Genomic DNA, 15,495 nt, shown 5'->3' on the forward strand with positions numbered 1-15,495 from the left:
GAGTGCACTAAGCGAAGAGGCAAGTGATGAGTACAAAACATGGAAAGGTCAGTATAGCTTGAATGAACTACGTAGTAAGGTTTAGTACTAAGCATGATTAAGTCACGGTAACTAAGTACCGGTAACGTTTAATAGATAGAAGTAAGTAACAAGTACCGGTTTAGCACATATGGGTCACATAGGCATACCGATAGGATAATAGGCTTGTACGCAAGGTCAAGTATAGGCTAGAGAGAAAGACCGGTATATGTTTATGTTGAGAAGAAATGCATTGTTTGATTTCCGAAGCAAATAAAGGCGCGCAGCGAAAGGCATGCATGTTTCATTTGCAGGTGCTGCCGGTCCAGGGCTCTTCGGCTGAGCTTACTAAATAAAAGAAAGCACGGCCTGGTTTATGGGAATCGTAAATAGACGAAGTGGTGTTTTTTCCTTTCCTTGAGGATCTATGCTTTTCATGGCTCTCTTTCTAACGTGGATGACAGGTTTCAAATAGTGGATCAGTTTCTTAATAGCCTTTTCTAAGTGCTTTTCGTTGCCTTCTTCTTATCTTTATGTACCCAGGAAAAAGAGAAGAATCTTCACCATTACCATCACCAGTATCACCTCCAATGGTTGGCGTCCCTTTAATTGTCATTTAGTAGTAGATAGGTTTGTTGAGGACATAATCTCCCGGCCTTATTCATGCATGATAAAGGTAGCCTTTCATAGTCCAAAGCCTTTGTGTGCTTTTGTATTGAACTCTTTTCTACAACGTTGAAGGATTGCCTTACGGGATTAGCAATGGCTTAATAAAAGGATTAAAAAAGGGCTTCTCTTAGGTCCCATACTAGATGACCACCCGGAACTGGATGTACTCGTACTAGAACATTTGGTGATTACCCACCGGGACTTCCTACTAAGTATTTGACACTTCCATCAAGAAGAAAACTATAAAGTACTCAATCAATGCGAATAGCAGGAATGGTACTTGCAAAAAAAACATATAGGACCAGAGAAATGGGAACGAGGCTGACCTATCCAGGTAGTGAAGTCTACCTATGCTAAAGAGCAAGTTCAATATTTGGTTCGAGTAGCCAGCCTATTTTCAGGAGTGGCTTATTATAGTATTATTAAAAATCATACGAACAAAGAAAGCCTATTTTAGGAGTCCACCATATCAAGGGAAAGGGAGATCAGGCTTGGCCTTCGCTTTGCTTATTCATCTTTCTTTCTTTGCTTTTGAATGACTTGATGGGTCTGGATAATAACAAGAAGAGTCAAGGTAGCGAAAGTAGCTATACTCTAGTAGCTGGCGGGGCTAGTGGTGAAGGAAATCAAATGGCAGAGAAGACACGGATTCAGACTTCTTTTTTCAAATAGCCCTTGGTGGTATGCAGATTCATTGAACGAAGAAGGCAGTCTTGCTTCCTCACGAACAAGATCGGAGCACCCAAGGTTAGGCACTCGATTGGATGTTCCCGTACGTACTCTAGAAGCAAGATCGCGGGACGTCCCTATAACACATCGCTGACGTCCTCAAGGCTTTCGTTGTCGAAGAGTGAAAGATCTCACAAGTCCTCCATACGTCAGTTTCTATTCCAGCCCAGCAACGAAGTGCCCGTCGGTCTGCAACATTCCCTGGTACAATGCTAGGAATATGCAGTCACAGATAAGTCAAGAATAAGTGAGTATGTACGAGTCAACTCATAGGTTTAGTAGGGCTACTAGAAAGAGGAGCTTGGGACAGAGCTATACAGGACTGCTTCTTGCTACTCCAAGAGATAACACCGCTACCAAGCCAAAATGCGTATCCCGATGTCGACTTGCGTTCATCTGGACCCAAAATAACCAAAAAGTTCCAGAGGCATCTTCCATTCATTTCGATTTTGGTCTTTCTGCACCATATTTAGATCTTCCCTTTCTACGATCCGGAATTCCCAGTAAATCCTTGACTCCTCGAATACGATGGGATTTCACACCTGGCGAATCTTTCACTCTACCTCCTCTGACTAAGACTATAGAATGTTCCTGCGAATTATGACCTTCGCCTGGAATGTGAGCAAATATATCATGTCGATTGCTCAACCGTACTTTTGCTATCTTACGTAGAGCTGAATTAGGTTTTTTCGGTGTTCTCGTCGAAACACGCAGGCATACTCCTTGCTTTTGGGGACATTGATCCGAAGCTCGAGTACGGTCCGTGCGCTGTTTTTCTTCTCTACCATGACGAATCAATTGATTTTTTGTAGGCATCCCTCTTTCCTATGTCCTTCCCCCCTTTGCCCTTTCACTAGTGGTTACTCCCGATCCGAAGCACCCCTTTTCCATTCATAGAGAAATCCAATCGTCAAAATCAATAAAAAGGCCATCATGGACCAAGATCCAAACAGATCAATCTTGTTAGGAGGTACTGCCCAAGGAAAAAAAAAGGTGACTTCCAGATCAGGGATAATAAATAAAATAGGAACCGGATAAAATCGTATATCGAAACGACTTCTGGCATCACCGGAGGGATCGAAACCACATTCGTAGGCCGACAATTTTTCTGGATAGGTCGAACTATTGGAAGCAAATGGAAAAGGAACACCGAGTGGAATCAAAGAAACTAGCGGACTGATCACTAAATAGATACAAATAGGTGCAAATTCCGACAAAAATGCACTTTCATAGCCGTTTATCGCTAAATCTATCCGTATTCCCTGAAGAACTGTGGCGCTTTCATAGCCGTTTCTCGCGTTGTAAACACCAAAAAAAATGTTGTCCATGAATTCACTTTCTTCATTCAATTGAGCTATAAAATCTTTCCATAACTCTTCGCGGGATTGGCCCCCCAAAAAAAGTGATAGCGGCGACTCAATCTTGTCCTTTGGGGCCGGGGGAACGGCAGCACTGAATGCACAAATAGATGGAATAGCAGCAAATAGCATATTTCTTCTATCCTTCTTATCCGTTGAACTAAATCTCATCATAGGGTAACTATATCCTTTTAAAGCTCTGCTCCCAAAACAAACGGGAGACTTTTTCGTTTTGTGGCCGTGGCGTTGGGTTTTCCAACGAAAAACAAGAACATTCTTTCACGAACTTTCATGACACTTTATCATTCGGAACCCTCTCCGTATTAGTAAGCCCACACCTTCGTAACCCAAGGACCGACGAACAGAAATTGAAACAACGCAACCGTACTATCTATTTACGATAATTTGATTGCTGACAACATCACGCTTCTCTTTCTTATTCTTATTTATATAACTGTCACTTTACCGGGCCGGAAAAGTGACACCGTCACGTCTCAGAGTCGTATGCCTGGAACAAGAAGGGTCGTCGTACAATTTCGGCGATTCAAAAAAAGAAGGAGGCGAGCTCCCTATCCCTCTTTGTCTTTCCACTTCCCTCGTTCAGGAACAAACACTTCGCCAAATTCTTTTGAGTCCCGGCCCGGTTTTTCCCCACTAACCAATTACGTTACGACCACTGAACAAACTTGGTTGACGAACATGGTTTATGCGCCGCTAATCTAGCGGCTTGTCGAGCATTTGACAAACTCACACCATCCATTTCAAATGGGATTTGTCCCGTGGACACACGAGCAATCCAACCCGTAGGATTTCCTTTTCCTCTTCCCATTCGAACTTCTGCGGGTTTCCCCGTAATAGGAAGATCTGCGAGAACTCTTACCCATATCTTACAATTTCTTCGGAATTGTCCGCTCATAGCACGATGGAATTGCCCGATTGTAGCCCGACGCGCTGCTTCAATGGCTCGATATGAAAGACGACCAGCTCTACAACTTTTGGTGCCATATCTTCCAAAACCAAGTTGTGTACCATCCGGTTCGCAACCCCTACTACATCTGCATTTACTATATTTACTATATTTCGTACGTTTCGGATATAGCACGTCCCTTCTTATTTTGACTATATGAGATCCGCACTTTGACACCTGAAATTCCGTTACGAGTGGATACTTCCGCAAGAGCATAATCGATTTTCTGGTTAAATACATTACAAGATGTTTTTCCATACTTTCCGCATTCAGTTCTAGCTATTTCCGCACCCCCTAATCGACCAGAACAACAAATACGTATCCCCTCCACCCCTTTTGGCATTATTAATGGAATATCCTTCACTATTTGACTAAAAATGGAACGAAATGAGATTGGATTGTTCCCCAGTTGAAAAGAGATGTCTTGAGCAATCAGAGAAGCACTTTGATAAACAGATTTGATCTTTACCGACTCAATTAAGGTATTAGTGTTTGTTCTATTAGACAAAAAAGATCGCATTTTTTGCACTTCGTTCAAATAAGAGTTGTACCCGTACGGAATTATCCTCTTTCTCAGTATGATCTCTATCATCATCTCTATTCCCTTTATCAATTTGCCTATCCTACCTAGGTAGATGAATTTCTCTATCAATTCCATTACCTTATCCTTACCCATGAGGTTCCTACATTTGATCCTTAATTGACCTAGGAGTTGTTCCCGGGCATACTCAAAAAATGGGTTATTATACACCCCAACCCCATCCCTTGGAAAAAAAAAGGTAGCACCGAAGAAAGGAAAGAGCGAGATGGTGGTTTTTGTTGTTCCCGCGAAGCGAAGATCATTCGCTTGGCGAATGAAGTGGATCAACCTCTTTTTGGCTCGGGCCAAACACTTTTTCTCGCTGGTCGAGCTTTCTACAAAAAAAGCGATGCGAGAGCGTATTCTCTTATCTAAGCTTCCTCCCTTCGCTCCCCCCATCGTAGATGGTTCAGCCACACCCGGTGCCACGAAATGATTGAGAACTACGACGGGGTCGAAATGCATTTTGTTCTTTGTATTAAAAAAGTATTGCATGACCGAATAATTCAAGGAGGGGCGCACAGCGGGGAGGGTCCTTTTTAGTAGATGACTCGTCGGGCCGTCATTTTCTATCAGGAAGGCTATGTCATTTACAACCCCGGCGTATTTCGGATGCTTGAAGGCCCCGCTCACCCGAAGTGATTTAGAAAAATTCTTCTTTCTCGATGGTGATCGGTCATGGTATCCATAACGTTGCATCTTTTTCGGCCAAATCCTGATTTCGTTTTGCTTCTCCCGGTCGATCGACTCGACTCTTTTCCCTGCCCCCCGGCCTCTCACTTCGTTTCGTTCTTCCTCTGTACCCTCGCTTGAATGAAGACACCCGATCGGCCCGACTTTCCCAAATGCCCACCACCGGCCCTTATCCTTTCCGGGTCTTGATTTGTCGCGTCGTTTTAGTCGTAGTGGTCGACGGGGAAGAAAGAAATGAATGAATGTCCTTTTGGGAAAATGTAGAATAATACACCTACCGAGACGAAAGCCAAAGGTGAGTATCGTAGGTGGACGTATCGAACTGAAATAAGATCTAAGATTGACATCTTGATACAATGATTTACCATAATAATAAATAGAGTCAATGGTGACAGAGCCGTGGGAAGAGCCGCTTCTTTTTTGCGGCGGGGGCTTCCATTCACCAGCGCAGACTACATACACGTGCTCTCTGAACCGTGCTAGATAGTCACCCATCACACGGCTCTCAAACCCAACCTGTGGTGGATCCCGGGGGACAAAGCAAAGTCAAAGCGCTTGATCCTTTGCCCCATACTTTTAGATCTTCCTCCCCAACAAGCAACGGGTTGAGCGCACTAGCGCGAAAGCGTTAGCACGCGCATCCGTTTTCTTGCTCCGATCAAGCAGCAACGCAGCTCGTGATAGGCTTAGCTTAAGCCGCTAACGTTCGGTTCGGATAAGTAAAGTCCCTTCGGTTGGTTCGCTCAGGTGGTCTTCCCTTATTTTCCCTAACGTTCAGAGTTGTTCTGGTTTGAGAAAGGAGCACCGCCAAGTCCACTAGGGGCGCCCTGAATGAATAAGAAATGGACAGCTGAGGTCAGGCTTGCATGAAAAAAGAAGATAATAAGTTAGATGTCGATTACACACCTGAGGTTGGTAAGAACTGAGGGACAATGCCCCCCTCACTGGGCCCATCAGCGAAGCAACTGCTACTTAATCGGGCGGTTTGCTTTCGTGCAAGGCCCCCGCTGCTGGAACAGGCGGTTGGCATTTTCAAGTAAACGCCCCGCCCCAGAAGGACGCCCTCGCTCTATTGGCAAAACGCTTTGAAAGAAGAACGTATCGCCAAGGCCCCGACCGGCCGGCCCGCCCCCTTTCTTTGCCCGCCGGCCGCCTAGCTCGTTATTCTTTGAGATCTGGATAGAGTCTCGCTTCGGGGCGGGGGAAGCAGCAAGCGTAGGCTAAAAAGGCAATAGTCTAACGTTGGGGTAGGGCGCGCCAAAACAACTGGGGGCCCCGGAGGGGTCAGTACAAAAGTACTATATTCTTTCCACTTACTTTCATTGGCTAGCTGCCTTTTGTAGCGCGCGTACTCTGATCCTCTTCTACGAATCTACAACTCTCTTTACTGAGCGAGACTTCATCTATATCCCTAAAAGTGGATTTTTATTCCCATTTTTTCTTTGAATGACAGCTTCAACTTGGCTCCACCTTAGAGAGGGTTTTCGGTTTTAATCAAGATAGGGTCAGGGGCGCGTCGGAACGGTAGCTGCTTAGTCTCATCCGAGAGTCCAATCTCTTTGTACTGTGCTTTTGTGTCTTTGAATAAAAAAGAAAGAAGGGGGTCGATTTAGGCTCCTTCCCTTCCACTGCATAGCTGCGCTATCAGGTACTACGAGCCCTCTGCCCCACGCATCTAACCAGCTCGCGTGGTTCGCCGGTTCCACCGAAAACTCTCATTTGTTGAAGCGGAGCATAGTGCGGCGCCGAGCGAGAAAGGTCTCTTTTTTCGGTTTATTCACTGATCTGAAATGAAACTTAGCACTTGTTTTTTATTGATTCCTGGGGCTAGGCGTTCGCAGAATCAGTCTATCCGAACCGCAGACGCACTTTTCAGATCAGTGACGGCCTCTCCAGCGGAGCTGGGCGCCGGGGCCCTGGATGCGCTAGCGATCGGCACATTAGGGGAGTACTTGCCCGGGTTTCTCGGCCTGGTATCCTTATCCTCGCGTTCATGATATCTACATTCAACTGTGCCCCGGAGACACGGTCGAAGCACGCCCGCCCCGTGTGCGTCTTTCACGACATGCTCTGGTCCCGGGTTTCTTCCTGTGGTCTTCTAGCGTTAGAAGAAGTCGTGTCCGTCCCGGACATCTGCAACGTCCTCTCACGCCTTTTTTTGGGGGGACAAACAAAGATCAGGAAAAGACGGACCGAACCCATTCGGTGACTTTCGCGGTCGCCCTCACTGAACCGACTTGGATCTGAACTACGATTCAGATCAAGTCTTACCGAAATTGGATTTCCTTTTCGTGCCATATGTCGCTTAGACTTTACTTTTTCCCCTTTCTGTCCTTTCCTCTATTTGTTCGATAGGGTCTTCGTTCTATTCTAATTCTAAACCCATTGTCGTCCACAGTTTCCTTGTCGACGCGAAGGGGCAAGCAGCCCCCAAACAAAGAACTCATACCGCGGTTGTGGCTTGAAGGCCGCATGCAAGTTCTTCAATATTTAGAGAGTATGTGTTAGTACGAGATCGCGCTATCAACTTATTTAATCTTTCTCGATGATTTAAGACAAAATTGTATCCCTTAGGAACCGTACATGCACCTTTGTTTGGATGCCGATCGAATATTGTTACAATACGAAATACTTGAAGGCCACACGCAATTGACTCACCTACATTTTATGCTCCCGCCCTTTTGTAGACTCAGCCTCTGCCTCTGGGGAAGTGCTCACATCAACTCCAATTTGGATGGAGCTTCTCGATGGGTTAGAGCGTTTGCGAACCAAAAATGGGAAAAACCCATCCTCCAAAGTGACAGTGTGCAAATCGGTATCTAAACAAACTATAGTGAAGTGAGCCAGGACAATAAGACAATAGGTCTCATGGGCCAAGCCTGCTATCAGGCAGTGAGTGGGAATCAATCCTGAAAGAGAGAAGGTCTAGTGCTCTCTGAAAATATTTGATTCGCCGAAAAATTGGCTTTATCAGACCAATCCATGTTCAGGAGCCTTCCATCAAAAGTCAGTGGTCTAGGCCGCTTTCCTTGACTTTGAGTTGGATCTCATTCTTCTTCCCGGCACAAAAAGAGGGTAGACTTCATCCGAGACACATGGGTTCTTTTGCTTCCTTCAAAGAACTCGTCTTTGAGCCTCTAAAAAGATGGGCATAGTATCCCAGCCACCTAGACCACCTAAAAGGAAGGAATTGGTCTTTGGCTTTGAGTGATCCAATCATTGGTGAATGGGTTCAGTAAGGTAGAAGGAAAGGGCCCCTCTCGACCTGGGAAATTCACAGCAGGAAAGACTGGCGCCGATCAGCGAAAGCGAACCCTTCAGTACATCGCATTCAGCCCTCCCTCAAAATCCCCATTTGTTTTATTGAGGAATCACTCTTGATCCTCTAAAGGCTCTTCCCCGTCTATAACTCAAAGTCCATCTGTCTCTCGTGGAAGCGCTTTAGAGTGCCTAGAAGATCCAGCAAACGGAGGTGCCAATGCTGTCCCAAGACCAGATCACGGTAGGTAGCTGCTTTAAAGAGGTTGGGAGACAGACTGGTGAACAATCTTCTTCTTGTTTTCTCCGACCTAGAGCACTCTTTTTTCAATCGTACGAAGAAACTCCGTGAAAAACCCAGCTATCACTCCTATGAGACGGCTAACTCCCAACTCCCGATACATTCTTTAGAGTCGACCAAAGGAAAGGACTCGTTGGTTTGGACATAGTTTCTTTGTTCCTGTGTTTCTGTTTTGCTCTCCCCCTTTTTTCACTTAGTTTAGTTAGAATGGATGGAAAGAGAACTTCCTTCAGCCTTTTTGTTGCCTGGTTCGGTCTCTCTGAGTGGAATAAGTGGGTCCTTCTTCTTTTTCCTGACTGATGAAGGTCGAAACTGAAGATCGAATCAAGCGGAGTCTGGATTCCTATGTTCGTACCAACTCAAATGATTGATGAATTGGATCTTGAGTATGCTCACTTCGCTACTCAGCAAGGGTGAAAGAATGACAAAGAGACTGACATCACAGAGGATGGGAAGGACCCAATCGCCTGCCTCTTTCTTGGTCCACCCCCTGGTGGGTACTTTTTAGCTCACAACACGAGATAGGCAGATATGTGACATAGTCTCATTGCTTTCATTGACAACAAGACTCTCTTCCTGATTGGTCTGTGCAGGATCTCCTTCCCTATGAGACTCTTGCTTCCCTTTGAAAGAGGCAGACCCCTACTTCAATTGTCATCTGACGACTCTTCCCCAGCTGTGGACTCAGACCTCTCACAACCAAAAAAAAGAAAAGAAAAAGCAAACGAATCCGAATATAACCAATCTATCGCCTTTGATGACTCGTTGACAGCCTCCTCAACCCAAGCTTCCATCTCCTGCTCCAGACATCGGCGCTTGCCCGCGCCAGTCCATGAAAGGTGGATGAAGGTGAGTTTGACTACGAACTCGAGGATGCTGGGAACGATCTCTTTTCGGGCTCCCGTCGAGAGGCCCTCTTCCTCCCTTTTTCTGAATCTGGGAGAGAGGCAAAAGAGAAGTCCAGAGAGACCTCGACTCTTTCAGGGAAAGGAGGGGGATCGAATGCGAGATGGAGTCCCTGCCGAATGGAATGGACATCCTTGGGGACAGCTGTGTAAGACTGAATTTACCATAAAATTGGACGGAAAAACTACTACAAAGATCACAAGAAACCCAGCTCAAAGTGAATGGAGAGAGAACCCCTGTGCCTTGGAAGGATCTGAAGCTGTTCGGACACTCATAGACAAGTGAACTCCAATCCAGGATCCCTCGAAAAGTGAAGTGAACTAGCCAGGTAGAACAGTCAGGTTAGGAAAAGAGTCTTTCATGTCAAGGTGAACATAGACAGACAAGGTTAGTTTGTTTTCCTTAATTCTCAGAGAGAAGACTCGTTGCTGGAACCGAGAGCACTGGCGATTGCTTTCTTTCTGACCTTCAGCCGAGAAATTCCATACCTTCCACCGACTTCTTTTGTGTGTGGCCAGAACGTGATGCTTTCCAATGCCGAGTACTTTTCTTCACAATGTATGAAGCCCGTAAAACCGAAATCGATCCAAACAAGCAACGGATTGAGCGCACTAGCGCGAAAGCGTTAGCACGCGCATCCGTTTTCTTGCTGGCCGAGTTAATAAAAAAGAAATCTCTCATAATTAGGGATGAAGCACCAATGACACACGGATATGCTTTCGCTGCGGTTGACCGAACACTTCGCGACATTAGGAGAACTTCTGCAAATGACACTGGTTCAAATCCGCATCACAGACTAGGTATAGTTTTTTTTATCATCATAACAATAATAAATTCAGTTGGATGCTCGAGTAAGATGATAGAGCTTCAGAATGCTATTGAGTCTCTGTCTTTTTCTTCATTTACAGAAGCAGCGTCAGCATATCGTGGATTTCCATCAGTGATGGGTTTGTTAATACGTGAGAGATAACTGCTAAAGATTGGATATTAGCTAAAAGACAAAGCTCTAGTAAGCTAACAGCGGAGGAATTACGGTTTGTAAATGCATTGGATCAATATGATCTTGAATTGATATGCCTTCGTTCAATATCTATAGTATTCTCGGATATGATAGATTCATCGCTTGTTCGCACAGCTGTGTTCTTAAGTGTGATTCATAAAATCAAAATAGAGTATTCACGCTCTAGGTTGGTCTCCCGCGTAGGACTCGAAACGACAAGAATAAACCAAGTTATGAGCTTTTGGTTGATCTAGAAATAGCTGAAACGCTTGAGAATCCTGAAGATTGGTTTAATGCTGAGGAAATTCCAACCGTATCACTTAGTGGTAAGATGGGTATAACTATAGCTTCATATTTAGTGGAGTTTATGGTGATGAGAGGTGTAATTGGTGTGGTTCGATCATCTCTCAGTTCACCGATTCATCCATCCAGGAGGGCAAAGCATGTCTCTTTGTCCAGGTATCTCTTTGTTTTGTTATAAACGTTTATCTATGCTTTTTCTTTTTCTATTAAGTGAATATGCCCAGCTCCGAACCAATCGTTTCTTTATAAAGAAAGAGTACTAAATATGATATTCAAAAAAAGTACTTTTTCGTTGAATAACGAAAACTAAACTTTCTATGAGTTGTTGAAAAGCAGAGACACCCATATTCGCTTTTTCCCTGTTCCTTCCAACGAAGAAATGTATAAAGTATAGGTTCCTCTCCTGATGATCCCTGGTATCTCCGTTTTGACGTAGCCTATGCCAAGCGCATGGAAGGAAGCTAAACTGCTCCAGCAGCTAAAAGGAGTTAAAACGGACAGAAGAGAGTACGAAGGAGAAGTTCATACCCTGCCGATGCGGAGCGGCCGATTCCCAGAAGAAGAAGCCAAAAGAACCGGTGTTGAGAAAGAAGTCTGGTAGACCAAACAAAGACGCTGTATTAACCTTCCCTAGACTAGAAGCTAGCTCTTTACTGATAGGGTACCCTAGGCTTTGATTCGTGGTTTACTTTAAAACAGGGATGACAGTCTTCAACTGCTATAAAAGTAGTGCTGTGAACTAGTAAGAATAGCGCCTGCCAAACCAATGGATCCTGTTTATCCCCAACTGAAGCGGGAAAAAGGCACCTTGTTCAGGTGGATCACCGATGTTCATCCTTGGTGCCTCTTCTGGTTCCTCTATCTGACTAGGGTCGAGCATCTTCATGTTATCTTGATTGATGCACACCTGACCTGTTAGCACTTAGCTTGAAGTGTGTTGATGACTTTGTTTGAGGTTCTGTATATTATTACGAGATTCCGCAAGCATTACTTGAAAGAGGAAGTGCGCCACTAAGACTGATTGCTTTTCTAGCACAGATGAAGTTCGTACCAGTGCATGCTGTCGCAGAGCTAAGAATCAAGTCACTCAGGAAAGCTAATCCATGGGGAATAGAAATCCCCGTCTGAAGACCGAGCTACCACTTTCATAAACCCAGACATCTATTTAATTATACGAAATATGAGGTCAATTAAAGAAGAGGCAGGTTATTATGTAAGATAAGAATAGTGGAGTGGAGACAGTGAACTGAACATCGCACTAGAATAGCGAACTTAACTTAATTAAGCACAGTACTATATGTCAATTGGTCGTTGCATTTAACCTATATTGACTAAGCGGTATGGTATCATTAACAACCTACCTTTCACTAAGAAGCGGTACCAACCCTGGACTTCCCGGAATCAATGAAGGAGTTCATTCAGCACCGAGCCGAGCGAGCGTAGATTCAATATGTTGATTGTACCGAACGAAGGATTTGCCTTATCACGAAAGCCACATTCGTTTCGTTTGAGGAAGTCACACGCCCTGTTCCCTATAAATAAGGAGATTCATTCTTTTTTTTTCAGAAATCCCCTCTTCTTCCTCCTCAAGCCCCTATCACAAGACCAAGCGGATCTCATCCTGCAGAAGACTCAGAGCGGATCTATCTAATGGCATGGCTGGCTGTCGGATGTGATCTATTCTCGTGTCACATCGCTTTCTTTCTTCTCCCTCCATTTTATTCACTACTACCGCTTCTACACATAAATCAAAGAAGCATTGTGGAATAGTGGCATTTCGTTAATGTCGAAAATGTTCTTAGTGAAAGGGTTGCCGCAAAACCGGCAAACTCAGAGCGGTCTCTGAAAGTGAATAGGAGCATAGCGGCATCATCCAAGCCAAACACGTCTCCTCAGTCAAGGGTCTTCTCGCGCAAAGAAGATCAAAAACATAACAACTGATTTCGCTTAATGCATGTCACCCACCCGCTCTCAATACAGCAAGTGACTCTCTCTCACAAGACAGAGAAAGATTACCGATTCATCCAATTTGATCAGAAGTGAGTTCATTGTTGTTGTATAGCGAAACCTTTCCTTGACAAAACCATTCTCAGCTAATAGAAGCCGAGCTATCTATCCAGATCAGGGTTGAACGAAGCGAATGGAAAAGCCAAAGAAAACATAAATCCATTGCGATTAAAAACCTGTGACTCTACAGCCAGGGCTCGATGGCGATGTAAGATAGAAAGAATGGGGAGTTAGGGCTTAGGTTTCCTCTGTAGCCAGTTCCAATTCCAAATCATTTGCCGACATGCGGACTCACTTCTCTTTTATGGGACCCTTATCTAAGTTTTCTATTTACGTGGGTGAATCAAGTACAACAAGTCAGGTCAGAGCTTGTGGTAGAAGATTGGGCTCTGCTACGGCCTTCCTTCAAGATTTTAGCCTGCGGATCTCTCTCTTCAAAACATATCTTTCGGCGCCAGTCTTTCCTGCCTTACCTTAACCCCGCTTTCACGTGGCGAATCGGTATGTGATCACTTTACGGTATTCTTTAAGCTTTCTTGGTCACCGGACAGAGTGAGAACTGCTCAGCTTGCTTTCTTTCCCTAGCACACACTTAGTAGATAGTAGGCACAGGTCCGCTAAGAGCTCATCGAACTTTACTTGTAGAGTAAGACCACAGCTCGATATGGTGAATTTCAGTGCTCTTTCTCCCGGTATGGTTCACCACATGCCTGTGATCGATCTCTCTCAAGCTAGGTTTGGTATCGGTGAAGTCCGTCATTGAATTGAAGTGGTAGAGTGGTAAGTGGGCGTACGGTCTATGTATTTCCTCCTATCAGTGGCATTAGTTCCTTTTCATTCTCTAGATAGATGGGCAGAACAAGCTTCTCTTTATATTCTAAGAATTGTCCGCCCTTGTCATTTTACTTCTTACGCGGGATTTATGGACAAAAGTTAGCCCGGATTACTAAAGATCTTTGTTGCGGGAAAAGGAGGGATTTGCTGAGTTCAAAAGCAAGAGTACTTCAGTGAAAAAGCACAAAATTCATTCCCAGTTCAAAGTGATACACAAACAGCTTGTTGCTAATGAATTCACAAAATAAATGCTTGCTAGGTAAATCGTACTTTTTGCACAGTCACATATGGCTCGTAACTATTCTCGGTGTTATCTTACAACTACTCTTCCTTTCTCTCCTTCGGAAGAACTAGTCTTTGAAGCAAGAGATGAACATATTGTGGGCGGATCTTCTTACCCATTGATTGGAACATCGTAAAAACTCCGAAGATCCTTTTCACTATAGTTAGTGACGTATCCAAATTCTGTATACTATTGGTGGACGGGACATTCCCCGCTTCCTTCTGCTTTGTTTTCACGAAGCGAGCGCTTTCAACAAGCTTCTTTTCTTTGGTAATAAGCAAAAGTGTGTAAAGTCCTCCGTTTTATCACTGGGAAAGCTTTGTTGTCTTCGTTTTCTTTCTGCCGTAGTATATCACCGCATATGATCTGGCCTTTAAAGTGGGTTAGTAAGAAAACTTACCTTTCTGGGTAAGTGCCCTTTTAATGTTTAAGAGCTAGTTGAGCAGTAAAATAGAAATAAGAGCTGCTAAAACAATATCCTTTTTCTTAAAGTTCCTACGATGCTAGTTTTTAAAAGGCATATACACTCAGATAATGCAGCAAGAGTTCCCCACTACCAAGTAAGCTCTTTCTACTTGTTCACCTGGATGAAAACTACCTGGCTTTGTTTGGCTACTTTTTTTATTGGCTAGTGTGATTTTATATCTCAGGCTAGACTCGCTTGAGCTGTCTTACATTAGTGGGGCTATATGTGAATCGCAGAGGTCTGTAAATTAAGGCAATAGGCGGGCACATTTGAAATGCAGCAGTAGTGAGCTCCTATAGAAAATCCAAAATTCAATAAAAGGTCATAATGGTCGGAAGCTGTTCACTACTTCAGAACCATCCAGAAGGCAAGAGAAAAAAGCACCTGAGGTCAGGTGTTTCTTAGGAGTTCAATATGTTTCATGTGTGTTTTTGCAAATCTTTTTTCTTCACTGGTCCTGCACGCTTGATAAAAAGGATCTGGTGTCTATGCCAGGTTGGTAAACCATATAGATCTTGCCCAAACAAGGAGTAGGGGCTAGCTTGTAAGCCACGACTTAGTACTACGAGGATTCGGGCGGAGTTTCACATATAGATAGGTCGGGATGAAGATGAGAAATAGGTTCGGTTGTGAATCTGGGTCAAGAAATGGGGGTTATGCGCCAGCCTATCAAGCAAGCCGAATAGGCGCGCCTGGATGATCAATTCCTTGGTTTTTTCTTACCTGACCGAGAGACGGGGCCGATAGAGCATATTCCGGACAAGTTGGTTCGATTCGCAGTTCACTTTCTATAAGATAACAAAACAGCAGACCCGCCCCATGCTTTTCTTTACGCTGACCCAGCATTCCCCTTTGCATTTCTTCCAGGCACAAAGGGATTCGTTTTTATGAGAAGCGAGTTGTTCTAGGCTGGGCCGATCCCTACCCGTTTTGATCTGACAGCGGACGAACAGAGAAACGTGGGTCTTTTTCTCGCATTTTAGCGATCAATACCGAATCCTCATCTATGCAATTCTTGTACTTATTTGATGAAAGACAAAGAAAGAGATCAGGTTATTTATGATCGGAGAAAAGGAAACGATCAAACCGCCTACACCTATTCCATTGGTTAACTATTCCGGTT

General features: G+C 44.4%; 2 protein-coding genes across 2 annotated transcripts; both read right to left on the reverse strand.

The window, feature by feature from the left end:
* Positions 1 to 2,129: 2,129 nt before the first annotated feature.
* Positions 2,130 to 3,438, reverse strand: LOC127762845 (NADH-ubiquinone oxidoreductase chain 3). The gene has a single exon (XM_052287350.1). It carries the CDS (start codon positions 2,946 to 2,948, stop codon positions 2,277 to 2,279), a length of 672 nt encoding a protein of 223 aa, XP_052143310.1. The 5' UTR covers positions 2,949 to 3,438; the 3' UTR covers positions 2,130 to 2,276.
* A 264-nt stretch (positions 3,439 to 3,702) lies between these two features.
* Positions 3,703 to 7,641, reverse strand: LOC127762838 (ribosomal protein S3, mitochondrial). The gene has a single exon (XM_052287344.1). It carries the CDS (start codon positions 5,507 to 5,509, stop codon positions 3,848 to 3,850), a length of 1,662 nt encoding a protein of 553 aa, XP_052143304.1. The 5' UTR covers positions 5,510 to 7,641; the 3' UTR covers positions 3,703 to 3,847.
* Between the last annotated feature and the right edge of the window lie 7,854 nt (positions 7,642 to 15,495).

This window comes from Oryza glaberrima, chromosome 2 (genome assembly GCF_000147395.1).
Source record: "Oryza glaberrima chromosome 2, OglaRS2, whole genome shotgun sequence".
Classification (NCBI taxonomy): domain Eukaryota; kingdom Viridiplantae; phylum Streptophyta; class Magnoliopsida; order Poales; family Poaceae; genus Oryza; species Oryza glaberrima.

Excerpts from the sequence above, each read along its gene's own strand:
- LOC127762845 (XM_052287350.1), bottom strand. The coding sequence starts at position 2,948 with ATGATGAGATTTAGTTCAACGGATAAGAAGGATAGAAGAAATATGCTA.
- LOC127762838 (XM_052287344.1), bottom strand. The coding sequence starts at position 5,509 with ATGGGTGACTATCTAGCACGGTTCAGAGAGCACGTGTATGTAGTCTGC.